The 27,662-nt window shown below is 40.0% G+C and overlaps 1 protein-coding gene across 5 annotated transcripts in view; it reads right to left on the bottom strand.

Annotated features, from left to right (window-relative positions):
• The window catches only part of CBFB (core-binding factor subunit beta), a 41,994-nt gene extending 19,092 nt beyond the window's left edge, over window positions 1-22,902 (bottom strand). For 4 of the 5 annotated variants that reach the window (XM_031051905.2, XM_005152251.3, XM_031051906.2 and 1 more), the window contains exons 1-3: window positions 22,744-22,902; window positions 22,430-22,516; window positions 17,827-17,943 (exon numbers count right to left, since the gene is read on the bottom strand). In XM_031051905.2, the coding sequence (XP_030907765.1) occupies window positions 17,827-17,943; window positions 22,430-22,516; window positions 22,744-22,821 (282 nt within the window). In that variant the 5' untranslated portion in view covers window positions 22,822-22,902. The remainder of the gene's footprint in view (window positions 1-17,826; window positions 17,944-22,429; window positions 22,517-22,743) is intronic. The other variant, XM_031051907.2, reaches the window with a different exon arrangement.
• Window positions 22,903-27,662: the final 4,760 nt, after the last annotated feature.

Raw genomic sequence — 27,662 nt, 5'->3', positions numbered from 1 at the left:
CCAGTTGGTAACATGAGACTCCACTTAACAGTTTCTCCTGCCTCCTTTCCAAGAGCTCATTTTAATCAAGTGAGTGCTGTAACTTTTGCCTACTGTACTGGATGGAATAAATTTAAAATGTGTTCTCATTTTAAACTGGCGTGCACCAGGATTTGGTTAGAATTATGTTACTGCTTTCAGTTAAAGTAACTGTTTTGCTTGTCAGCTTAGCTCCATGTCACAAAGAAAGTGGCATGCTGCCAGTCAGGGAGGATTCTTTACAGCACATTTAAATGGTTAAAGCAACACATGCTTTCCTATTCCCAAGCAACACTGGACTTTATCCCAGTACATGAGCTCTTTCAACAAAGAACAAGCACCAGTTTGAGTCCTCTTCAAATTTACTAACTGGTCGGAGTTTTGTAAAACACACTATACATACACACACCATGCTAAAATTAGGCTTCCTGTGTCTACCCTAGCATTTTTGAAAGGCTTTTCAAGAGAAGTACCACCACATGATCAAACCCCATCTGCAGCATCAATGTGCACAGTGCCTTCAGCTGCAACAAGGAATAATGCAAGAGCTTAAGGCCCTACATCTTAGATAATGGCAGATGATACAGTGATTTAAAGCAGAAGTATTTCCCCTTCCAAAGACCAGAGATTAATCTCCACACAGGAAATTTAAAAAGAAGCAAATACAACAGTAAATGAGTTTGACTCCTTATATTTAATGACATCAGTCTTAAAAAAAAAAAAAAAGTCCACCACAGCAAAATTCCCTAAACTGTAAAGAAAAAAAAATCAACCCTCAGGAGTCATTTCAGTCTACTTTGCAAGTCAAAACCCCTCACGACACAGAAGTCTGTCTATGCTGAATTGACAGAGAGGCAAATGATGCACGCAGGCCTGCACCCTCTTCACATTTATAAACTGCCTAAGCATTCAAAACCCTATTGAGGTTTTTTAGTCTTGAAAAGTAACCCAGCTAGGTAGGGGAATTTTCATACAGCACTTCCTGTAACAGTTCTAAACTCATCCCCTGGCAAATCCTCAAAGTATAATTGATGTTTAGCACTATGGTGCATTTCAAAGCACCCCGACTGTGCCAACTTGCTCCCTTCCATGCTCATCAGCTAAGGTCACTCAAGCAGAAAAAGCAAAGTCTTAGAGCCACGGGAGGTACAGAAGGAACATAAGCCTTCCTAACACTAAGGCTGTCCTGGTAAACAGAAGTACTGAACGACATGAAAGGCAACCCGTAAGTGGAAGAAAGGGAACAACTAACAAAAAAAACAACTGACAAACATGTTATTTGCCAAAGAAAATACACATTTAATCTCCAAGCTTGATTTTTACAACTTATCACACTTCAGTATGAAGTGATGTACTCTAGAGGTTTTAATCAGTAAAAACATGCAGTAGCTTAATGATCAAATAATAAGATTAAGCAAAGCATATCTTCTGCCTATCAGCTCTCCTACTGCAGGGTCTCCACTGAGAAGCACAGAGCTGTTTTCTGTCCTTTATTCACAGACTTAGCTATGCAAGTCATCACACCCATGTCTTCCGTGATGACAGCACAGTATGCAGAGTGCAGATCAACCAGCCAAGAGCCTGTGCAAGCAGAGGTGTTAGAACCAACATGAGTAAGACATGGACTACCAGAAAACCACCTCCCACAGCCCTCATTTCAAGATTAATCATTTTAAACATAAAAAATACAACATTACTCCCTTTCAGCACCATCTTCACTCATTCATCTCACAAGAAATAAACGAAGTATGCACAGTCAATTTAATAGATGCATTGAAGCAGTTTGGAAGAGGCTGTTAGAATTATTAAGTCATTCTCTTCTAAGAAGAATGCAGAATAATTCTAAAGAAAAGAGCAGCATCACTCAACTCTAGGTCTGAAAAAGCAAAACAACCTGTATTGTAATGCTAGTTATTTTTTGAGGAAGCAAAAAAGCATTTTTCTGATCTTTCTTTTAGGGTTTACCTTTCATCTGTCCTCTCCTACCCTTCTGGCCCACAATAAAAGCCTGGGACATCAAATGTTCACACAGGACTTCCTGTAGATGACAAAATGCAACTGTTCCAAGTTATCCACAAGCAGAGTAATTTTTGCTTGTTTCCTCCACGACGAATACTATGCTAACACTAACTGCTTTGTTTCAGTGGCTGTTCAGTTACCTTTATCACTGCCACTACTAGTGCATTGTATGCAAACTTTGCACGTCAGTGCAACAGCACGTAGCTTCGATGGAGCTATTGAGGGCTCAGTACTCCCAGTCCAATGCCTTAAGCATCACCCACAAGCCTGAGCAACAATCAAAATTCTGTGAAAGTCTTCAAAAGTCAAGGGGGGAAAAGGGAAACAAGTTGACAGAGGTGATGTGATTACTGATGCCTACTATGTCCCAAGCATGCTGACCAACAGCTGAGCTGCTGACAGAGCAGCTGGGGAACGTCTGGCATTCAGCCTGACCTTTACAGATAAAGTACTCTGCCCTTGCTCCTGAATCAGAGCCCTGGAAAGCCTCACACCATGTGGCAGGTCTTCAAAACTCAGGTAATACATATTTCATCTCTGAAGGCTGAACTCATTAGCATGATACTTGAGTTTTGAAAAATACTGTATCATCATCCAAATTTAGTATAATTCACATTTAAACCAGACATGCATACGTAGGAACTTTTCTCTCATTAAAACACATAATAAAGCACACCGGTGCATTTTCCTTGATTTTAGAGAAAGAAATTGAGACTCCTTTTCTCCAGTCTCCTCTTTCTGGAGAATGGAAACCACCTAAGGCTGTTGCCAAAACAGTTTAACCACAAATTGCCTTCTTTTCAGATAAAAGCCTTGCTAGTTCCCTTTCAATTTCCGAACTTAACAGAATTATTAATAAATTACTGTTCTTGTCTAGGAGCTCATGATCTGTTATGTCACCTCAAAATCCAACAGTTATCTTCTAAAAACTTGCCTAAGTTGCCTTAAGACAGTCACAGTAAAAAAACAAAGGAAAAAGGCACATTATTTCTACAACAACCACACGTTAGTATTAATGAGCTATACAGTTTGATTAGAAGTAGATAAAGGATGCCTTCGTTAAAATAACCCTTTTAAGGTTTTGTTGCTAACCTGTATTTAACTGTATTTATATAATTTTATAAATCTTACCCACACCTCTGGGTGCTTTTCGTAATATCCAGAAGTCAGTCTTGGAAAACTTCAACCCTTAAGTGAAAAGCACTAGAGAGCAGCAGGAAGGAGGAAGTGTTGGAAGTGAGGCAATTACCAATTTCATATTCAGTGAATTAATTTAATGCTACAGAAAGAAACATCATTATAGGAGCATACATAAGGAAAATGTATTTTGTACAGCTTTCTGTCAGAGTACAGTCCATCCTATAAACCAAACCAGGTACAGCTTTACTGACAGTGATAGCAGACAGCTGTGTAACTAAGTTAAGAAATACTTTACTGTTAGGGTGATGAGGCACTGGAATGGGTTGCCCAGGGAGGTTGTGAATGCTCCATCCCTGGCGGTGTTCAAGACCAGGTTGGATGAAGCCTTGGGCGATATGATTTAGTGTGAGGTGTCCCTGCCCATGGCAGAGGGGTTGGAACTAGATGATCTTGAGGTCCTTTCCAACCCTAACTATTCTGTGATTCTATGATTGTTATACAGAGTAAGTTCTCCTTAATTTTGCACCTTCATTCTCCACACACTCACATAGCCAAAAGCTAATTAGTTTGGCAGATTTTGAGACATAGGTAAAATGTCACATATTGATATGTGCAATTTTCACTAGCTTATACCAGCTGAGTTTTTGTTCGGGTGGCTGCTTTACAGAAGTTTCATTTCACTTCAAACTGCATCTTCTATTTCAAACTCCCATTACAAATCAAAGTAGCATTAGATTTTTTTTAAAATGAGAAAAGTATACATGTTACTTCACTGGGATAGGCTTTTAGTGTTATAATAAGTTTTCTGCTTGCTGACTAAACAACAGTAAACACTCTTATCTCCTGGCAGATTATCTGGACGGAGGAGGAACAGAACCATCAACATGAGAAGGTGCTGCATGAATATGCTAGGGTCTAATATGCTATGTTGAGCTGTGCTCATGCTTTCTCTGCCTGCCAGCTGGCATGGTCTCAAAGACACTCCTTCAATATCTAGTGTCTCACCTTGGTTTTTATACTCTTTCAACTAGTCTGCTATTTCTTTTCATCTGCATTTAAATCAGCAACTCACCTGCAACTCCAACTACCTGGGAGTTAGCTTTGCTGTTAAAAATAGGCAGGGACATGGCTCCTGTAACATCTGTTCATATTTTAAAAACCAAGCTTGATTTGAATACAGAAGCAGACAACAATTCCCCATTATTAAAAAAAAAAAAAACCCAAAAACCAAACCAAACCTGCTCTACTTGAGCACAAGATGCAAAACCTCAGTTTCATATCCTATTTTAGTCCTCTAGTAAATCCTTATCTCACAACACCAGGGTATTTAACTGATATGCTATAGATACACTATCTGTATGCTCCATCCACACATCCTGCAGTAACAGAAAATGTTCCTTCTCCCTAAAGCAACCAAGCCATTTCCTCCCTCAGAGATTGCACGCAGTCCTCACCACCCACTGACTAATGAATCAGCATGCTCCTAACAGCCACTGCCACAGATGAGACCAGCTTCACTCCCCAGGAAACACCAGTCCCCAGTGAAGAGGCAGTGCAGTCCCCTCCCTCCTGTTTTCATTTTCCCAGCACACAGGAGCAAAACGCATTCTTTCAGAGGAGGCTCAGCTCTGACTCAGCCTGCCTCACCACACACACATCTGCCCATTCACAACTGCTCACACAAGCTGCCTCTCCCTTGCTTGAGCCAAGTACACACATCCCAGTTTTGATCCCACCTTCCCTTGAATCACAGCCCACTTTTAAATAGCTCAACAGCAGCCTCCCCAGTGACTTCATAGATAAAACACCCCTAAGAAAGGAACAGCTGTAGACATTTACTTCAAGAAACAAAGATGTTAAATTGGTCAAGGCTAACCTCATCATTTCAGCTTCTCTTGGCATGGTCTGTATCCACTGCCAAATAAAAGGAGACTACCCAATTCAAAATACCCAGAGAAGAAACTATAAATTCATCCTTCTCATTTAATAAAAATTTTAAAGGAGTATATGTACATTTTCGTAAACAAAATGTAGTGATCTTTCCATACAGATTTGGCATGACTTCTGAGATGCAAAGCTAAGTCAGTCCCCCCCACTCCCCAAACACCAAAACTCACTTTCATATCATATTCAGAGAAGGGTGACTAGCCTGGGTTTCAGACAGGGGCCAGAACAGAGAGGCAGCAACCTACTAAAACAAAACAAAAAAACTCCACAACCCCCCCCTCCACCTCCCAAGCCCCAAAAAGCTTTTCTAAAACTTTGCAACAGAACTTAATGCACTAAAATCCTCAATTATTTGGAGAACAAAATACAATAATACCTTCCTATTGTAATGACTAAAGCTATAGCCAAAACTGACAACTCCACACCAGACTTCAAATATTCATCACACATATCTGAAAAGAAACTAACAAAAAACAACCAAGTAATGAACTGAGTTTACTACATTTATCAGGCTTTGTAAGTTCAATTCTGAAACAAAACTTTATTAATATATTTTTAACTGGGAACAGAACAGTAAACAGAAACAGTTGCAGAGAATCCCATTTAGAAAGTCACTATGAGTGAAACAGACCTTTTAGTGTTTTTAATCTTAGAACAATATACACATCACTGCAAATCATAACAGCCCAAAACTCCAACAGATTTAGATCAAGCCTTCTGTTTCATGCCTCAAAGCATACTACTGTTCTCCCCTGAAATGCAGAATGTTTTGTAAGTTAATGAAAACTGTATCACAGCCTCCACTATGTGAAAATGAGGTTTCATTAAAATTTGAACTTTATACTACGTTGTAAAAACACAAAGAAGTAACACTTCCTGACCAAGAGTCTTTCCTGAACAGCTGTACTTGCCTGACCCAGCTGTGGCTTTCAAGATGAGTAAGTTTCCCAAGGGTGGCACCTATGTCACAAGCATATCATATTACTCACTAATGACAGGCCTTTGCTGGTTGTATGTGGCACTGCCAGGATGGTGCTGGACACCAGGCTGGACACAGCAGACCCTATAGAACCCACTGCTCCTCTGCTTTTGACCTGGTCCCTCCCTGGAAGCTCCTCCTTCCTTTCTGTCATCGCACAGACTTTGCACTTGGAACTTTAGACTGCATAATTTGGAGAGGCTGGTAACATCAGGAATGACACAGCTCGCTATAGTGCAAATATTTTTTGGAAAAAGCCCTTCTGAATTTGTCAGTGTTCTTCTTTCCTCTGTGCTACTTACACATGCCATAACACAAAAAAAACCCCCAAAAAAACCAGCCAGAAACAGACCAAAAAACAACTACCCAGGCATTAGTTTTCACAGAACACAAGAATTTCTGCAAAGAAAGTTTAAAGGTCAAAATTAAATAGAGTTACTCTATTTCATCAGCTATGACAAAGGTCAACTCAAGCAAGCCCCAAAATATTCACAAAACAGCATTGTTTGCTAAGAGTCTTGATCCAAACTATTACACTTAGAGAAAAAAGAAGTTCCAGATACAGTCTTTCATACCACAATGTTTTCAGGTTAGAAAAAGCAGTAGAAATACAAATTCACTGACTCCAAGGAAAAAAAGTATCCTGAAGAATTTGCTCGAATACAGAAAAAAAACCAACCCTGGATTGCTAACAGCATGTACCAGAATCTTAATAGCAACAAGTAAAGACAGCTGAGCACAGGACTAAAATTTAACTATTATTTGCAGGGATTTGCTGTATATAAGCAGTTAAAATTATTAAAAATTTTAAACCCTTGTATTTTTCCTCCCTTTATTATTCTTCTGCTACTTTTGCTGCTAGTCTATAAATAAAGCTGCACATATAATTTAATTTCTCAGAAAGATCTTTGATTTATTGGGACCCTTATAAAAATACTGTACCTGCCAGGCTCAGGAGTCAGAGAAAAACAATTTGCCCTTTTTTTTTTTTTTAATCTATGTTTAAACTCTTGGAGGCACTTCCTCCCCCCTTATGGAAACCTATCAAACATACCTAGATATAGGTGGTAATGTCAAAGGTGATTCAAGATACAGCTTGAAATACTAGCTTAAGGCATTCTACACCAAAGAAAAAAAAATCTCAAACAACTTCTGTAGTAAGTTCTATTCAAGAACACCAACATCATAAAAAAAATCTGTTTTAGCTCTAATTACAGCAGAAGGTGGTTTGATAACAAGTGATAGCATTCCCTTTGTGTATTCCCAGATGAAAGAATGTCCTCCAATTCACAACTAGAAAACCATCTCAGGAAATACTTGCTAAAATTTTCAACTTACAGCAAAACCTGATGGTCTGGTAGTACAGACTGTGGCTTATTTTTACATATGCTTATACAAGTAACTTGTTTTTACTACAAGTATCACTGAAGTTTTAGAAAATGCTACTTAAAATTCAAATGCAATAGATCCATTTTCACAATTCTAAGTAATAAAAACATCCCTGTATGGACTCACATGAAAAATACCTTTGTAAGTAGTACCAGAGCTGTGACAACCTTCCCCCGTCCCCCCCACAAACGTGCATTCTGTAGTACCGAAATACTACAGTGACAGTTGGTTTCTAAAACATCAAACAAAGAACAGCATAAGAATCTTCTTTCTTTAGTGAAGAGAGAATTTAAAAGTCACTTTGAGAAAACTTGATATTCTTATGGTTTTCTGGTGGTTGGTTGGTAGGCTTTTCTTGTGTAGTTAGCTCAACTACGTAATCATGACTCCTTTTCACAAGCAGATTTACGTTTAATTAAATTATGCAGGTTAGTATTTCACTTAACTAAAAAACAAGTCTATAACCAAGAACAGACACAAAGCATTAAGGATGTCAGAGTAAACGCAATTCAAATCTGTGAAGACTACAGCATTTTATTCCTGGGTTAAGATCACTGGTTGGTACTTATGCTTAGAAGCTAGCAAAGAAAAATTCTAAAATGTTACTGTCCAGGCATTTTATACATAATTTAATAACACGTAAGCCCACAGTTCATAGCTCCAAAATATTGGAATTGCAATTGCAGAAAATATTCAGTACACTTGATCAAAACCACAAAAATAATCCCAATACAAAGCAAAAAGTGGCTTCTTGTTATCGCAGTATTACTACAAAAGGTAGTTGTCTCCCAACAGGAAACGTGTCTCAGGCTGTAACTCACTCCATTTGCCTTCAAAAAACACAAAACCAACTATGCAGCTGTAACTGAGAAACAACAAAAATGCAATAAGCACAATATAAGGATAATCTGAAAGGCAAAAATGCACTGGGGTTTTCCCCTATGAAGCTTTACAGGGTCTTTTATCAGTACATCTTTACCACTAAATTCTGCATAAGAGGAAATGGCTGGATTTTAAATTTACTCTCCTGAAATGGCACACATCAAAAAAGACCCAATTTTTCTTTCAACATTTAAAAAGAGCAATGTTTTTGCAGCTAAACATTGCCAGGAGACTTCTGCTGGTTTCCTGTTGGAAGTAAACATGCATGTAACCAACAAATACTTATACTCACCAAACCAGCTAACAGGGACAACACGCTCAGATTTCTGCCACCATTGACAAAGTACATTTTTCAGATGTAAATTTCAAAATTGGCTGGGAAATTAGGTCTTTTCGAGCTTTCAGGAAATAGCACAGCAAAAAGGAGTTGTAACTACAAACTCCAACAGACTGTTAGAAAGAGAAGTTTATCTGAAACTTATCATTTACACACCATGATACCTGTGTGCAAATAAAAGATTAAACTTGAAAATTTGAGAGGCACAATGCAAATATATTAAACCAGAAAATACCATATTTTGACAACATGGCTAAGCAACTCAAAATCCATCCAGGAACCGAGCAGAGCAGAAAGGCAAGAAAAGTTGCCTCTTCTGTCCCTGGGTTTTCATTAGGTTCTTGAGCACCGTGATAGCCTCACTCTTTCCTCTTATGCAGGATTCAGGTCTAGAAAACTGGCATGAACATTTATGTAACAAGCAGTGCCACATCAAGTCTTTAAATAATGCAATTTAGTAATTATTTTGTCTTTTGTGTACCATAAAAGCTACAAAGCTTTCACCACCCAGTAGAACTTCACAATGTCTGTCACAATTATTCTGTAGAAAACTACCAGCTTCTGCACAGACGCATCATTAGCAATGGCTGGGAATTTCCTTTATCAGAGCAATTAGCACTTTCAGATATATGTTTAATACCAATTTCTCTGAACAACAAAATCCTGACAAAAAAAAAAACCAACCCCAAAACAACAAAACACCACAACACAAAAATCAACAGTCAGAAAGACACTGAATAATATAAATACAGCTTTGGTTAGCCAAAATACAACAAGAATTCTCCAAGCACAAGACCAGAAAAGGACAGAACCAACACTGTATGATCTGAAGGAGAGGTGAACAATTTAAATCCTTATGTACTATCTATTTTTACTCCCGGTAAACCAGCTACTGATTTTCTTCCTAGTTTAAAAAATGTATAGCTGACACAAGATACACTTCCTAAGAAGTCTGGTTCTCAAGTTCTACATACCAGAACAGAGCCTGAGGGGAAAAAAACAACCAAACAAAAAAACCCCCACAAAAAAACCCAAACCAACCAAACAAAAAACCAACCAACTTCAAACTGTGTCTTTGAATGCTTTGTCCAGGAAGTACCATCCTGTATGTTTCATGTCTGTTGTGAGACCTGCTGAAGTGATAAGAAACATCAGATTTCTGGTCTTCTGTAACTAAAATCCTGATGGTTTCTGCATTGAAAACCCACCAGGTTAGCAGGTTGTGCAAGCACACTGCACGGTACTGTACTCTGATTCCCCTGGTTGGCATATGGACAAGAGATTATTGCCCACTGCCCTCTACCCAAGTGAAAATGCTTGCCATCAATATATTAAAAAATAAAACCAATGTAAAAAAACAGAAGCATGCAAGTTTAACAGAAATTCCCAGATGCTTTTTAGTAGCATGAAAAAAAATTACGTACTATAGTTGTTTGTCTAGATGCCTTCCTGGCTTAGTTTTCCTATTCTTAAGCATTGTACTAGTTTCCCAAAAAGAGAAGAAGGTGCAATATTGCCTCTACTGAAAAATACAAGCTTCCCCTCCTCCCTTTTTTTTTTCCAATAATACACTCGTCAAAAAGAAGCTAAAAATTCTTGTCAACTCCAACCTGCTCTGTGGGGCAATGCTGGCAACTCCTCAACTTCTGCCAAGAGGCAATTCATCAGGATGTAAAAGCCCCCATCAAATTTCAGAGCTGCTTTCTTCCCTACATTTCTGATCTGCTGAAGTATATGACAACATTTGCACTCAGTCACTGTATTTCAGTTGAAAATTACATGTTTAATGACCTTTACTGTAAAAATTATGCCAGATTTAAGAACTTTTGTCACCTTCCATTGGTATTTATGCTGAGATGAACAGATGAAACAAGCTGCATACCCAGAAGTCCCACAGCATAGAGCTCCTGCCTGCAGGTCTCCAAGCAAGGTATCTTACACAGGGAAAGAAGGCAGAAGTTCTGCATAGGCTCCTCAAGCAGTTACAATGTGGATCTCATATTCCAGTCTAGACATTACTGTAACAGAAATTATATAGGCTTTCTGCTTCGATAAAACATCTGCAGCATCAGCTACCCCCCAAAATCATCTTCCTAGAATAGCAGTCTTGCGAAAGAGTTTTTTTGGCATATTACTGTCACAGTACGTATTTCACCAGGCCAACTTGTTAAACATCAAATTATGCAAGCCAATTAGCTCATTTTGCTACTTGTGCTTTGGACAATATAATAAAGCTTGAAGAAGCATTTCATTAACTTTCCAAAAAATGACAGTTTCGTGTAACAAATGTTTCGGCATCTTATTGATTTTTTTTTTTTAATATGAAACATTTGAGTGATTTTCATGAAGAAACAGACACCCTCAACAGTGATGCTCTTACTTTCCTCATTCATTTATAAGAAGAGCAGAGAAGCATAATGTTAACAACTTTGCTTAATAAGTGAAGACCGGTAAGCAAACAAGAGGATTCAACAATCCAAATGTCTGGATAACTTCCAGTATCTATGCTGCAGAGATGTCAAGTACTGCTTTCATCCACACAGCACTGTCCTTATATAAAGCTGGCTCCCAAATGCAGTATTTAGCTCACTAACTCTGGCTTTGTTCCTCTTCTCGGAAACTTCAGGATGACCATTCTATGATCCTTTGATGATATGAGCAAGTTTAATGCCTCATCTACAGAACTCCAATGAATGCATTTAAAAAAGCTCAATGTAACATGCGAAGTATGACTGAATAACTGCTCTACAACATGTAATAAAAGTTAATCAAAATCAGGTTTACCAATGGCAGACCATAAGTACTTCAGAAAGGGCTGATAGGTAGGCATTACAAACAGCACATCTGTGCTATATACGTATTGTTCACACTCAGCTTCAAAATGACATCATCGTGGCACACACTGTAATGCATGAACAAGGCTGCATGCAGTAACAAAAGTACCTGGAGAATGGGAGGAGTGAGAGTATTACAGGGAAAAGGCTGTGGATATTTGTCATATGAGAGATGCTTGGTGTGACTCACACTCTGGTGACAGAAGGCAACCTGTGATAAATCACTCTTCAGCAACGACTGTTCCAATCTCAGACGGTGGCTGCTTGCCAGCAGAGGACAACATGTACCTAATAACCTACAACCTCTGAAGGTTCCTCTTCCCAAAATCCAAGTTCCCAGCTCTTAATAGTATCTAAGCTGGATGCATCTCCCAGTTTTGAGAGAAAGTAAGAAAAGACACACTTATGACTAGCCTGCTTCAAATAGAGTTTCAATTAAATAGCTCTACTCTGTGCAACAGGAGGTCATAACGAGTAACACCTTGAAGCATCTAGGCAAAACAAGAAAGTTTCACTCTCCTCTGAAACAAGAACATAAAGTAATGAAGTATCTGGAAAACAAGAAAAAAAGAAACAAGAAACAGAGCAGATTCTACTAAATAAAATGACTGTTAAGCACACAGTAATAAAACAAAGAACTACAAGCAGTTCCAGAAAAGTAGTATTTTACAGAAACCATACAGATGATCCCGGAAGAAAACTGACTGAGGGGACCACCAAAGAAAGTGGATTCTCCTCTTTAACCAGGTCTTTCCAGGACTCCCACCACACCACTCCAAGAAAAAAAATTAAGCTGTTCAGCCAGTCTGGGTACAAACGGAATACAAGGCCAAACCCATTCATCTGCTACCCGAATAACTGCACACCAACTTTCTTACTTAAACCTTACAGAAAAAGCCTGAGAAAGACAAAATGGAATGACAGGGATGTGGCAACACCACTTAATGTGACTCAAGCAGGCAAAGTCACCTCGAAGGCCAGAGCACAAAGTTCAGCATTTGGTGTGCCTTCACTGACCACCAGCTGCTCTTGACAGAAGAATCTCTCTTGACAGAAGAATCTCTCCCAGCTACCACAATGATTCGGGGTTGTGCAGTCATCAGGCAGACCCGAATAGGAGGATACTCCACATTCCCAAAGCAAGATGAAACTAAATCACTAGGACTTCTGTATCATTCTGCTAGCACGAAGGGAGAGAACAGCAGGTGAACATGATAAAATTCTGATATCAAAATATCATTACCCAGACCCACCAGTGCATTAAGAGACTAACTAAAAAAATCAGTGGAGGACTGCGCAGAGCCATGCAATAAACCTCAACTCAACTTCAAATCTGGAAGAGAAACTGGTTATGAGCAGGACATCTTCCACAAAACAAAATGTCCTTATCAGATGCCTTTCCATGTCCATCTTAAAAGACAATCCACACACATTACTAGGACACCCCTTGAAGGTTGACATTTGCTAGCTTTTCAACTAAATTACATCCATATGCCTCCACCACCTACAAACAACTCCATGAATTTCTGTTAGGTAATGCTCAACTCTGAGTTATAGCACTGTTTCCCGAAGTGCTTTAAAGAGAGACTTTCATAATAATTTGAAGGAGCATTAAATACTACAGACAAATAAAATGATGAAGTCTTGATTAACTGTTAAGACCACATGAATCTCATGGCAAAGATCATTTGCCCTATGTTGTGGCACCCCACAGAATGATCTTTAATTAATATTATGGCTCTAGCATGCTTTTTTGCCTTTTCTCCTAAATCCCTAACACCACGGATCTGGAAAAAAAATTAAATTCAAATCCTTTATGTCCAGAGATACAACAGACTGCAGGGAACACATACAAATAACTGATAACTCTAAGAACATTTTAAATTGTGACAGTGCAAAAACCCCAAATACAGGTAGACTGAAATTATAGAAGGATAATATAGAAAAATTCTACCAAGGAATCTGGCTCTTTAGCATTACAGTGAGGGTAAAATGGGTGCTGAAGTTGTAAATCTGCTTCCCAGACACCCATATCCGATTTTTAAAAGTAAGCATACCTAAGGCAATAAGAAAGCTTCTACTCCAACTTCATTCAAGTGACAGTGCTTCATGTAACACTGATGGGGATCAAAGAAAGTAAAGAAAATAAAACTTCTGATTCAATACAGATTAGCACTAATACTCAGGTGTTTCTCATAAATTAAACCTCATTTTCCAATAAAATTCCACTGCATACATGTTTGACTGGAAACTGTATTTGCTCAGACAATGGAGCAGCCAACCCAATAATCTATGAAAATTTACTGATAAGGTCAGGAAAAAAAAAAGTTGATTTGGGGACAAGCCATATCTATCAAATCTCTAGGGAGAAAAGAGGACACAAGTGGAAAATTGGTGCTGTTGGCTGCCATTTATATACAGTTTTTATTTAAATACCATTCAAGCACCTTTCTTTATCATTACATTTCTGTAACTGCTGTAACATCTGCAGCACAGAGATTTCTCAGTTTTTTAGACTCATTCAAGCACCTAACACTAAACTACAGCAAAATATAATTTCCTAGTTACAATAAAAAGCTGAACAAGTAGAAACTCAGCTTCTTCAGGAAGAAAGCTGAAGTCTGGAAATCTTTATTATGGCTAGAATATTTCTAATGAGTAGAAATCCTAGCTACATCACACATGTGGCATACCAGGCACCCCGAATCAATTTCAATCGTGTCTGATGTACTTTCCTCCAGAGTTGTGGCATTTGCAGCAGATTATACTGAAACAAGCCTGCGTTGAAGAGCCTGGTTTATGAGCAGCTGCACTGAACAGCAGACAGGAAGCTAAGCTGCATTAGAAGTGAGATGGAGAACATTTATTATAAATGGGAGGGGAAGTAAAACAACTTCACACACTTCATCAGCCTAACGACTGATATTTAAACAATAAAAAGAATATCTGAGAAAGGAATACCTCTCTTTCGGGTAAGAAAGATGAGGGCTGCAAAGATCTCAACAAATGAAAACTGGGACATGTTATCCTACTGCAAGAAGTACACAAAATGAACCATGCAAAGAAAGTTGATCAGGCAGTTGTCAACAAAACAAGGGGACTTCCAATAAACCTAATTTTGAGAAGCGCTGAAGGCCACACACACAGTTCAGCCTGAAATTCATATGGTACCAGCATAAAGCTCAAGTAAAAAGTCAAGAACTTCATTAAGCACAATAAAAACCAGTCTAAGTTATTAACAATATCAGAGAACCAAGGTGAAAATAAAGCTCTCCATTTCATTCCAGGGTTCAATTATGGGATATTTCAGGCAATACATCAGACTATTACACTGTCTGCCTTTTAATTTCTTAAGGTTACCTATTCATTTAATTTTAAACAAATAGACCACCAAAAAAACACTAACAAAAAAACAAGAAAACCCAACCAGCAACCAACTGAACAAACAATCAGAAAAAAGCTTAAAAACACCACAAACTGGATATTAGAAGGATCAGGAAGCTTTGGTATGGTTTGGATATCCAGACAAAGGACATACACTGAATTTGATGCACCCTCCACACACCCACAATCACAACAAAATATAACATTCTATCATTTTTACATATATAGAGACCTGGTTTTAGTTTAACTTTTGCTATGACATAAAAATTGCTCAAAGACAATTAAACTTACTACAGGTCAAAGACAGCAAAGAATGTTAAAACTGTCCCCACAAAAAAAAAAAAAAAAAAAAAGTTAAGCTTGATTTTAAAGTGAGTTGAAACATTCTCTTGAATTAATAAATACAAGGTATCCACTACAGGCCTACCCACCCACTGTGAACATCAAATACATCAAATTAAAAGGCAAATTAAGCATATGAAAACCCCCTCAGTTAAGAAATATCAGAATGAGAAACCTCAAGCTTGCAAAGCAGTATTCACAAAATCCTGACTTTCACATGGATTCACAAGGGTGTGTCTCTTCCCACAATTCAATCACTTTGAGAAGCAGTTCTAACAGATGCCACATTGGTGGCTTTGTCAATTTTTGTACAAAACTGTTTGGGCACAATAGTGACATACTTCAACTCTAAATAAACTATTGTGAGCCATCATTTGCTCAGCCAAACACTGAATCAGAATTCCAGAATAAAAATATTCTAGGGTTGTGAATTTTATCTACATTCCAGATCTCGGACTAATGCTTAAAATAATAATTGACAGCTCCCCCTATGGATTTTTTTTTAATTCATATAATTAAAACATGCCTTGCTGGCTTAAATGCAGTGATGAACAAACACACATTATGTGCTGCCTCACGAATCAAAGCCAATAAAACAATGTTGCACAGAGCTACAAAAATCACACTGTGTTAAGAGACGGCTGGAACCTGTGAAAGAAATTCTTAATAAAGCCAAACACAAAAAATCCACAGAACACAAAATCTGAATACAATTAATATGAAACAACTGTTTCTGTTGATAACATAAGAAACACTCTCTCATCCTGCTTACTCCTCTTCCGAAACTCTTGGAGTAGCTTACTCCCAGACAAGTTTAATTCTGTGCAGAGAAGCCTGCATTCATATGTGATTGATACTAGTAAAGTTTAATTACAATGGTGAATTTGTGTTTTGTTCATTCTGGTGCGTAACACTGCTCCCATTTATTAGTTTGTCCACCTTGAGTCTCATTCCGATAAATACTTCTAAACATTTTAGTGAAGCACTCTAGAATTTACTGTAAACACACATAAAACACGGAGTGGCATTCATTGGTGAGGCTTGTGTTCTATTTTAATACACAACATATCTACCATGCTCTTACATGATGGAGGAAACACAAGAAAATGGATGAAGTAGATTCAGTACTTTAAGAATTCATTCAGAGAAAACAAAGTTTTAAAAAAAATCATAGGAGTAAATAAAATTAGTTCTGAACTGGCAAGGAGAGAGCCTTCAGTCTTCTTACACATTACAAGAAAAATTCCTCATTCAATTGTGAGCCAGAATCAATATTTTTCAGTTAGAGCCACATTCAATTCAGTTTCCACAGCAAAGCAGTCAGCATCCAGCATAGCCAACTTCACTCCTCCTCCCCCAGTTTGTCAAACTTCTGCAAGCTTCACAGGACTAAATGGAAAAAAATTTTTTTTTTTCAAAAAAGCTCATTAACTTTAATTCCAAATGCCATAACTGCCCTCAGGATTTTTTTTCCTTCCAATCAACTTTTCCCACTATAGGAAATATTTATCTTCCACCTAGAAGCATTTAAAAGACTCAATATGCCATTAAACCTGAATACGCTTCAAATACTTCCTCCAGCCCAGTAGGTTTGGTAGCATTAGCTGTTACTTGTTACAAGAGGGGGTAAAAAATTCTTTGTAAAAGCAAGAACTCTGTGGTCTATTAAAAATCTTGAAATAAAAAATTATACAGAAATTAGCCTGAAACAGAAAGGCTATGGGGCCTTAACTGCTGGTCCAAACCTACTGGGGTCTGCAGAAAGTCTCCTACTGAATTCAGCAATCTTTGGATCAGTCCCAAAGCATCTACAGCAGCACAGATAAAAGACAGCATCTGCTTTTTAAAGATGTTTTTCCTGTACAACAAAAGCAGCTGCAAGTGATTTCAGTAACTTTATTCTGATGAGGCTAAGCAAGCTTTCTGGCTTTAAATCTAATACAGCTTCACAGTAACCATCACTGTCATCAGGGAATTCTAGCTTTCGATACTAATCTATGGGACAATCACCTTAGGAAAAAGAATAGTAATCCAGAAATCAATTCTGAAAGCAATGCTGCTTCTATGTTATAGCTCACAGTGAAACTGAGAAAGAAAACGCTTCATTACATTAAGCAACATGGTGAATGCTTGCTGTAGCTACTGGCAACTTAAGAGCCGAGGAAGTAACCTATTCAAAGTGCAAATTTTTATGAGTCTACCTCAATTCATTGTCAAAAGTCTAATTCCTGGACTGTTTCTGAAGCACATACTCAACACCAAATTTAAGTGGTTCCCCAAAACTTTGTTGCAGCATGACCACAGAAATAACGTTCTATTCTTCAAAATAATCAAAAGCCACCAGGACTCTCCATGTGTTTCCCTCCAGAAACATTAACATGCTCTAAAACAAAGCAATACCAGATTTTATCCAGCTTTCGTCTGTACTCATGAGACTACCTTCATGCACTGAGGTGTGAAACATCAGTAATTTTGGATGATACATGTGGTCCATACTAATAAGATCATGAGTACAACACAGACATTTCTTTCAGTCATGACAATTTCCTCCTTACCTTGCCTCCTTCTCTTTCAAAGTCGACATATTCCCGGGTTGGTGTCTGTCGCTGCTCCCCCTGCCAGCTGGCCGGAAAAAACTGGAGAGACAGATTGGTTCCTGTGGCCACAAAAGCCTTTTAGAAAAATCAATACAAACAGGATCAGGGAGCAAGACATTACATAAATTATGCAGGCAGTCATTTATTTTTACATCAGTTTGTGTCTTAAGCCAGGCAGCACAGAGAATACTTAGAGTCAAAAACATGCACTCATCATTTTTCTTAAATATTAAGTTACAAACATCTGATTCCATTTTGACAACATTTGCCATTGGCTGCTTTCAATATAAAATGCAACACAGAATCAATACTTCTTTCAAATCAGTTTTGCTGACATAAGAATCTGTCCTTTCAGTTCTGTCTGGATACCCTGCCCCAACTTAGTCCCTGCAATACTAAAAATTGCCCATGCTTTTCAAAGAGCCTGCATATCTCTAAAAGAAGTACTGCTGGAAGAAAATTAATTCCTGAGACTTGTTACATAGGACAACTCTTTTTGAAAAGAAAGGACTGTTTCCCTTCATAATCTACCTGTACCTATGCAAGCACTTAACTGAAATGTAAATATTCCTATTTTGTCATCTACAGGCAAGCAGCATCAATATACAGCTCAATTAAACTTCACAGGATGAAGCCCTCTTGCCACATTAGGACACCAGTGATATCCAAATCAGCAGATGCTGCATCAGTGAAAAAAGGCAACCAAAGGAATTCTCAGCTGCAGCCCTTTGTAAAATCATTAAAGGGACTGATTTAATATTAGAAGCATAAGCTGCTTTCAAGTAAGTAATTTTCTATGGTATCAAATCAAAATAAGATTCAGTTTTATTTTATTTGTAATCCTAATTCCAAGCCATGAAGAGTATGTGTTTCTAGACATAATTAAAAAAAAATATTTCTGCAAGTAGATGTCAGGTTCACAGTATTTATACCCTTCTCTGCCACACACAGTTATGTCCTCTAAGCACGTGAATATTCAAGCATGCTCCCAGAATATAACTCTGTTCAAAATACCAGGGTTAAATGTAATTTCTCCCAACCAAATAACTGCACTGATTACCATGATTGCTTTGATTTAAATGGTCATTAATCCAGAATAGTTTTTCTTAAAGGCTGTACAAATCCTGCGCTAATAGTTGGAATCGCCTGACAAGCACATTCTCTTCAAGCAACCCTGAATCAGTAACTTTCTGGTGTAACTATACTGCTACCTAGGACACAATAGCTCTACGTTACTTAAGACAGTTCCAGTCACATACTGCAACGCTGTCTCTCATAGGATTAATACCTCCCATTTTGAAAATAGAAGAGTTTTATCTTGACTTTTTGACCTCCACCTAGGGAGACTAATGCTCTGCAATCAGGGTCCCTTCCAGATGATTCTTAAAAGCAGATTTTTATTTCTTTATTTTTCCATTCTCCTATTAAGCATGTTCTCACTGTCATTAAAGTTGTCTAATTAGTCTTAGTAATACTGGGGGGAGGGGGGAATATTGTATTGGTACATTAGCATTTGTTTGCCCTACACAATACAAAACCAAGCATTTCAATCAGCGTAACAGAAGCTTCATCGAGGACGATAAGCTTGCACAAATAGGAAGCATCAGAACTGCGAGACCACAGACGGTCAGTATCAGGCTGACTAGCTTGGATTATCCCTTTGCTTTTCTAAGTGATACTATTTACATATCAACAAATAAGTTACATCTATACCTACCTCCAAATGTTTTTGACTCTTATGTCGTCACCACTTAGTCTGTTCAAGAATTACCTTCCCACCTTCAAGCATCTTCAGCAAATACACATTTATACTCCTGAATTCATAAGCTTTAAAATGCTCAGCAGTGAGATCTTGGAGTGCAAAGCAGCTAACCACTGCAGCCCTCTGAACCACTCCGGTTTCTTTAGGCCCCAAGGGTACTATATTTGCTTTCTGGGAAACCAAGCAAGACTGTGAAGTGCCCATGCCTCCCTGCTTCCACCCTCCAACTTGTGCTAGAGGGCTAAGAAAAACATGGGAAAAATATCAGAGGACAGAAGTATACAAATTCCCACATCCCCATGGCGTCACGCAGGCAACATTTAAGCCACAGACTATCTAAAAAGCTATGTAGATACTTATTCTCTGCATTTCTGAAGCCTGTTCCCTGCCTTTGAACAGATAAAACCTATTAAAATGCCCAAGTTCTTCCCAAATCAAAACCCTGGATCAATACCAAAAAACTTGAGAACAGTCTTGCTAGTAACCATACAGGACTACCCCAAACCCAACAATTTTATTCTCATACCAACCAAATTTTTTAAAAAATAGACAAATAATTTTAAAAAAAGATCAGACCACAAGTTTGGGCTTAAGGCTGAAAGTAAGAAAAAATATTATTTTCTATACTGAACCTTTTAAAGCTCAGTTTGAAATGCTATCATACACGTATGCCTCACATTTTGCAAAATCCTTATCCGTAACCTACATACGGGCAACACAGATACTAGTACCTTCCACACAAGAAGCTAGTTAGGAAGTCTCCCAAAACAAACTGGCCATGTAAGTTATTTTTAGGTTATCAAAGCAATACCAGTAAGCCTGAAATCTTACTTAAAATTTCTCAGTAATACTGCTAATTATTTTCTTTATTCAATCATTTTTTGACAGAACTAGCCAACAACCTACTGGTGGTTATATATTAAATCCCTAAGCTGTTCTCTGCATTTTTTTTTTTGCTGCTTGAAAATATGTTAAGGTCATCTGCAAAGGCTCCCCTTCCTTGATGTCTGGAAAAAACATTCAAGACTGAAAAAAGTAAAATAGCTAGCTCTTTTTTAACATTAGTCATTACACACACTACATTTCTTAATAAACCTGACTACTTGTGCCCTGTTCACAAACCAAAACCAGATGTTTCAGATCAAGAAATTGAGATGCTGTTTTATAATTAAGTAGAAGTAAAAATACACAGCATAGGTATTGCTTCCAAGGGATGAAGTTCTGGCTAAGAAAGACGGCAAGTACAGAGGTGAAGCTACAGTGATTTCCCATTTATATAAAGTAACTATGTATGCCTGCATTAGAAACCTCGATTATAACCTACATGTCCATTTATTTATTTTTTAGGGAAGGATTTAGGTATAGTATACCACACAATTTCACCTCCTCATGAACTTTAAATGCTAGCAAATTATGTTTTCCTTATCTACCCATTGTTTCCCTGGTGACTTTTCAAAGGAAGCAAACATGCATAATGCAAAATCAATGTAAAAAAAAAAAAAGTAGTAAAATTAAGAGACAGATTACAGGGGCCTCCTCACAAAATAGCATCACAGGTTCTAAAACCACTGTCTAAGATTCAGCTAAAAATAAATTTACCCAGTAAAGGGTAAGCATGTACTTGAGTGTATATCCTTTTATTTAAATGCAATGAACAAGATTAGTCACAGTAACTGGTATTCAACTGTATTTGCTGGGCTGTACTATGAATAATTTCGTTGTGCATACGAGTAATTCCATCGTGCACTGGCTACCAATATCTATACCACATGAAATAAAAGAGTCATCATAAACCCAACTTGGTGAAGGCAGAAGTTATTTTCTATGCAAAGGGAATTTTTACCTTGTCTTTGATTATATACTGTAAATAAGAAGCTACTTCTTCATTTTATTAACACCAAAGAGCTCAGAACTTAACAACAATCCTGTAAGATAGTGATTCTACAGAAGTAATGCCTATCAGAAATCAAACCAGGAAATAACTAGTCAGTTCTTGACTACTCCGGCCCATACTTCATCTCACTTCTTAATTGGGAAGAAGGGAGCAGTCTGTAACTAACCTCAGTGAATGAGAGAAATGGGACTAAGCTTGCAAGTTTGAAAGCCTAACTTAAAGCTTTTGACTTTTTTAAGGTCCCTTCCAACCCAAACTATTCTATGATTCCATGATTTAGTTTATAAACACACCACACAGCCCAGTCGAGACTTTTAACTACCGTCTCCTGAACAATTTTATGCATTTCTGAAAGCTAGTTTCTGCGGAAATAAAAGGAAAAAAAAAAAGGGGGGGGGAAGGGGGTAGAGGACTACCGGGGTACCTCAGTATTGAAATAAGCAGGTTATGACTGTAACACGTGCAGCCAGCACCGCCAGCTCGCACTGGCGGGTGGCTCCGAGATGTTCCTCACCTGCCCATCACCTCCCTTCAGCCCAACCACATTTTCACTGCTAGGGATACGTTCCAGCGAAAAATGTGCTATTCTAAATGGGCAATAAATGCTGCTTTTTAACGAAAACCTCCCTTCCCTTGCCTTCTGATAGGCGGCAAATGTGAATTTTTCTTTTCCTCAAGGAAAACTTTTAAGCGCGCGCACCGACCACCGTCGACTCCCGCCGCTCCCTGCACTTCAGCTCGCGCTCTGAGAAGCGTTCCCCCCCTCCAAGGCTCCCTGTAACTCCTCATTTAGAATTCCCCCCGAGGGGGGAAGCGGACCGGAGCAGCTGCAGGGCCCCGGGACGGCCGCTTCCCGCCCGCGGCTGCCCGGCGCCGGGCCCCGAGGGGAGCTCGGCGCCACTTACGATCTCGGAGCGGCCGTCGCGGCAGGCGTTCTGGAAACGGGCCTGCCTCTCCTCGTGCGGCCGGTCCCTGAAGCCGGTGTATTTAATCTGCGGAGGACAGGGCGCGCAATCAGGAGGGGCCAATCGCGGCGATAAGGGCGCAGCGGAGTGCACAGACTGCGGCTCGCCGGGCCCGTCTCCCCGCTGAGGCACGGCAACGGGAGGGGAGGCGCGGCGCGGAGCGGAGCTCCCCCGGCCCCTCCGCGGAAACTTTCGCGGAGGGCAAGGAGGGAAGGGATGGGGGGGCTGTGTATGTGCGCTCGTCGCCGCCTCACCTCACACTCTCGGCTCAGCTTCCTGAAGAACTCCTCATTCTCGAACTTGCTCCGCTGATCGGGGACAACCCGCGGCATCGTGGTGGGGCCGCCAGCTGCCCGCCCCGCGCTATCCCAGCCCCAGCGCTCACCTCACCCTTTGTTAGCCCCCCCCTCAGCCTCCTCCTCCTCCTTCTCTTCCCTCCTCCCGCCGCCGAAGCTCGCGCTGCCACCGCCCCCCGACTTCCTCCCCCACTCGTAAACTCCGTCCCAACAGCCGCACCATTCACAACTCCAGCGCCGGCGCCGCGCATGCGCCGCCGCGCACCGCCCTCCGAGGCGGGAAGCGGGGAGAGGGGTGAGTCAATGCCCCCCCCCTCGCCCTGAGGCGGGCGGTGATTCACCCCGCGGGGCTGAGGGGAGCTGGGGGGGGGGGGGTGTTGCTCTTCTTCGTCCTCTCCTCCTTGTTGACTGCGCTTGTCTCGATGGTTTCCGGCTTCCTGCTCCGGGGGGAGCTGCATCAGAAGCATGGAATCGGTTGGGTTGGAAATGACTCTTTAGATTCTCAAGTCCAGCCTTTGCCCCAGCACTGCAAGGCCACCAGTAAACCTTGTCACTAAGGGCCTCGTCTGTACGGGGTTTGAACACTTCAGGGATGGTGATTTCACCACTGCGCTGGGCAGCGTCTTCCAATGCCTGACTGCCCTTTCACAGATTGTTTCTCATCTCCAGTCTAAACCTTCCTGGCACAGCTTGAGGCCATTTCCACTTGTCCTATCAGTAGTTACATGGGAGAAGAGACTAACTCCCACCTCAGCCAGGCCCTAGTTGTGAGGGGGCAGTGTCCCCTCACAGCATGGTCTTGGCTGCCCCCACTTTTGGTGCCATGACCCCCTCAGTCTCTGGTGATGGTGACGGGGGACCGTGCTGGTGTCACACTGGCCTCTCAGGCTTCCTTCAAGGGTAGCATAGGCTGAGCCCAGCCCTGGAGTCAGCACATGAAGGGCATCAAAGGTGTTGAAAGGCCTGGAGCACAAGAGTGGTGAGGAGCTAGGCTGCAAGAACTGTGGGGTTTAGTCTGGAGAAGGCTCAGGGGGAACCTTATCACTCTCTACAGCTACCTGAAAGAATATGGAGCTGGGAGGGGGCTGGTCTCTTCTGCAAGTAATTAGTGGTAGGACAAGAGGAAATGGCCTCAAGCTGCACCAGGGGAGGTTTCTTTAGACTTGAGATCAGGAATAATTTCTTCATCAAAAGCGTGCTCAGGCATTGGAACAGGCTGCAGAGGGCAGTGGTGAAATCGCATTCCTGGAAGTGTTCAAAAGCCATGTAGGTGAGCCCCCTTAGGGACAGGGTTTACTGGTGACCTTGGCAGTGCTGGGGTGACTGTTGGATTCAGTCTTAACTTTTCCAAGATGGGTGGGTCTATGATTCCATGATTGCCTGGCTCAGCTCAAAGGACAATCGCAGCATCCACCACTGCTGGAGTTGCCCTGTCTGACTGCTGTCCCCAGCCCATCCATCCTGGGGGGTGCATCAGTCCCTTTGGCAGGACAGTGCAGAAGCAGCAGGGACCCAGAGCCCAGGCCTGTTCCTTCCCTAGGAGAGCAGGAGCACCATGCATCCAGGGGCACAGCAAGGCTGGCCTGGAAACTTGGTGTCAGCCCAGAGCAAAACACCTAGCACTTTGCTTCACCAGTGCTTGTGAAGTTCACTGATCTGCATGCTAAGAACACAGCACCAAGACAGCAGACTCAACTCTTGATTCTTCATCTTCACAAATAGGCATTTTACAGCTGACTCAGCCAAAGAACACAGCAAGACATACATACCTTAGTTACTTTCTTCCTACAATCACTCCTCCAGGTTTCTCACAGCTCAGGACCATCGTAAGGATAGATTCACATGCCAAAAACCATCTGGGTATTATGATACCTATTGCTAACGTAAAAAAAAATACTAGAGCATATTAGATCTTTTGATACAGAAATTAGGCTTTCTGATCTCTCAGTATTACAATCTTAACTTTGAACATACTCATGTAAATTAGAAGAGGGCAATGCTAAGGTTAGCCAGAAGGCATGACTTGAATCCAGTAGGAGCAAATTAATAATAAAAATAATAATAAGGGTATTGTCTGATCCCTTAACTGATTGCATACATACTTCTTTAAAAATAGATTTTTTTTTCCCCTAAATGTACAGAATATGCTCTGAGAAGCTGAGCACATTTCTGATCAATAGAAGCTGGCAGATTTAGGTGATAACGCTGTATGTGTTTAAGCTGTATCATGATTTTTGATAACGTTACTAATGCAGATCCATGAGTAAATTCAGAAGTTAAAAGCACTGAAAGAAGTGCTTTAAAAGCTTCAGTAATAACCAAATTTGAAAAGAAAATCCACTGATATTGAAAACAAAAAATGTTGTATATTGCCTTGATTAGTTTAGATAAATACCAACCCTTAAGCAAAATTTTCCTGAATGTCAGGCACATTTAAAAGGTGCAAAAATAAGATATTTAAAAAAAAAATAAAATCCATATCACTATCCATCTTACAGCAAGATCAATACCCAGATCATAGACCTGCAGGAGAACTGCCAAGTTCATAAGGTAGAAATCTGCTCTCTTAACCTCTGATAATCTTTCACTTCTTGCTAGTACATCGCACGGTTCCCACCTCCTCATCCCCCCAGATTCACTGGGCCTTCTTTCAAACAAGAATTTATAAAAAAAAAAATTAAAAATAATAATAATTTACCAAGGTGAAAAGCAAGATGAGTGGTTGTAAAGCCCTAAACTAAGACAAGAGACAATCACCTAGAAAGTCTGGATTTTCGACCATGATCTTTATTTTTCATGATCTTTGGAAACAATATCAAATGTGGCTGCTTTCCTCCAGGCAGCATTTCGTTTAATGTTTGGCATGCTTTTCATCTCTCCTCAAAACTTTTTGTTTTAAATAAAATTGAGTCAATATTATGGGAAAGTCTGTAACAGATATGACACTGCCTCTTTTTGTGGCGTTAGTTGGTCTGATGTAGAAACAGGATAGCTGGAAGGGGCGAGACGGAAAGCAGTGGCATGGTTTTGGATTATTCTTCTGAATCTCTCAAATTTCTCTACACTTAGCGAACAGACACACGCAAAAAAAGTTCCTGCTCTGAAGACCACCCTTGTGAACTGATTCCTTTATATTGTAACAGATACAACTGGGAGAAAAATATTTTAGGCCTGTTTTGTCATCAGGGAAAGCTTGTGAAATTGAAGCAGCTCTTCCTCTCTCCACCCCATTCAGCTCCCAACATTTAACAAGGTCTTAAAGAGAGAAGTTCCTGCTTTTTTGTTTGTTCTTAGCTGTGAGGCACACAAATTAACACTGCTGCTGCAAGAAAGGCGAGAGCATGATTTCCACAGTTATTTACCCTGTTTGGCCAGAGTCACTGACCACCAGCCAGCCAGTCAACAGAGATCAGAAGCAGCTTCACAGGTGGTAGCTGGGGTACATGAGAGGAAAAGCCAAGGTTATCATGTTGGAGGTGGGGTACAAACTCATTGGACTTCTGCAACTCAAAATGATGGGTTTTTTTGCTTTTTGGCACTGTATCATCACTACACCAAAACAAGCTAGAAACCTTTTTTTCCTGTGCATAACCAAATGCAACTGCTTCCAAAAGATGTCTCAGAGCAATCTCTGCAAAGCCTTTTGGGGTGGTTCAGGCTGCTCACACATTAGTAGACTTATCCTAGTCTTCAGGTCCTTGTTCTCTTGATTCATAAGGACATAAGCTGTTCATCAGGCCACTGAGTGAGTCACCTCCAGACAACAGAAATTCTCAAGCTTGTAGGCATGCTACTTTAAAAGTGATTTCTCAGAACAGACTCTTTTCCAAAAAAAGATTTAACGTGTTTACAGTGCATGGGCAATTGAGGCAGAACACCATTTAAAGATTTACAGATGGGATGTTTTTGAGAAAGGGAGCTTTCTTCAAGTGCCAAGTCCTGTATATACTGCTCTTTCTACAACCATTCTCTACCATGCCTTTAAAACCTCTGTTTTCCCCTAGGTAGCAGTGTTTGATGAACAACTGCATGGCACTGATACTATATTGTTCTCTAGACTTCACACATGTGAGACACTAATAAGCAAGACTCCTGTGTATCCATTGATCTATGGCAGCTGCAACATAATCAAACACCAGTGTTATGTGTATACAAGCTACACTGTGATTATAGATCCATTAATAAACTGGTTGCAAGGTATAATTATGCACATTAGGTGTGACATGCAATCCACTTATGCAAGGTCTATACTTACAGGTTCTACAAAATTCAGGGAGAGGGGGAGAAACTAAGCAGGTGAATTGGCTTCTTTCCCCCAGACTAATTTTCATTTCCCTACTACCACAGCTAATGCTCCCGGCCAGAATATCCTTACTGAAATCACCCCACCAGTGATTACTGATCAGTTTGTGGACGCACAGTCACATGCAGATGCCACCCTGAAATGCTCCAACTCACCTCCAGAGCAGCCTTTTGTGTCTAGCCTGCATACATCAGCATAAGGATCCGTGTTATCTCAGGACTCCAAAACAGCCCTATTAAGGATATGGGCAATGCAGAGAGCCATGAGCTATCAGTCTGTGGAATCACATTAAGCAGAGATGGATGTAGGGACTCCAGATGTGACAATGCACAGCTTTTAGAACTTGGCTAAGTCTAAAGTTGATACCTAAACACCTCAGAGAGATAAGAGTCAAACTACAATGTTAAACAAAATGATCTAGTTTTGTATTCCGAGTGGGAAACTGCCTACCAGTTAAAAAATGCTAAGCATGGCAGGTATGAGGGAGTAAGCAGCACCTGATGTCTCTCTTCTCTAAACCAGGCTACAAGACATGTATCTGTTCACTCCAGATGCCAAAGCTGGAACTTTTTTC

The sequence above is a fragment of the Melopsittacus undulatus genome, chromosome Z, assembly GCF_012275295.1.
Source record: "Melopsittacus undulatus isolate bMelUnd1 chromosome Z, bMelUnd1.mat.Z, whole genome shotgun sequence".
NCBI classification, from domain to species: Eukaryota; Metazoa; Chordata; class Aves; order Psittaciformes; family Psittaculidae; genus Melopsittacus; species Melopsittacus undulatus.
The sequence above is the reverse complement of the archived record's forward strand: the minus strand, read 5'-3'. Positions and strand labels throughout refer to the sequence as shown.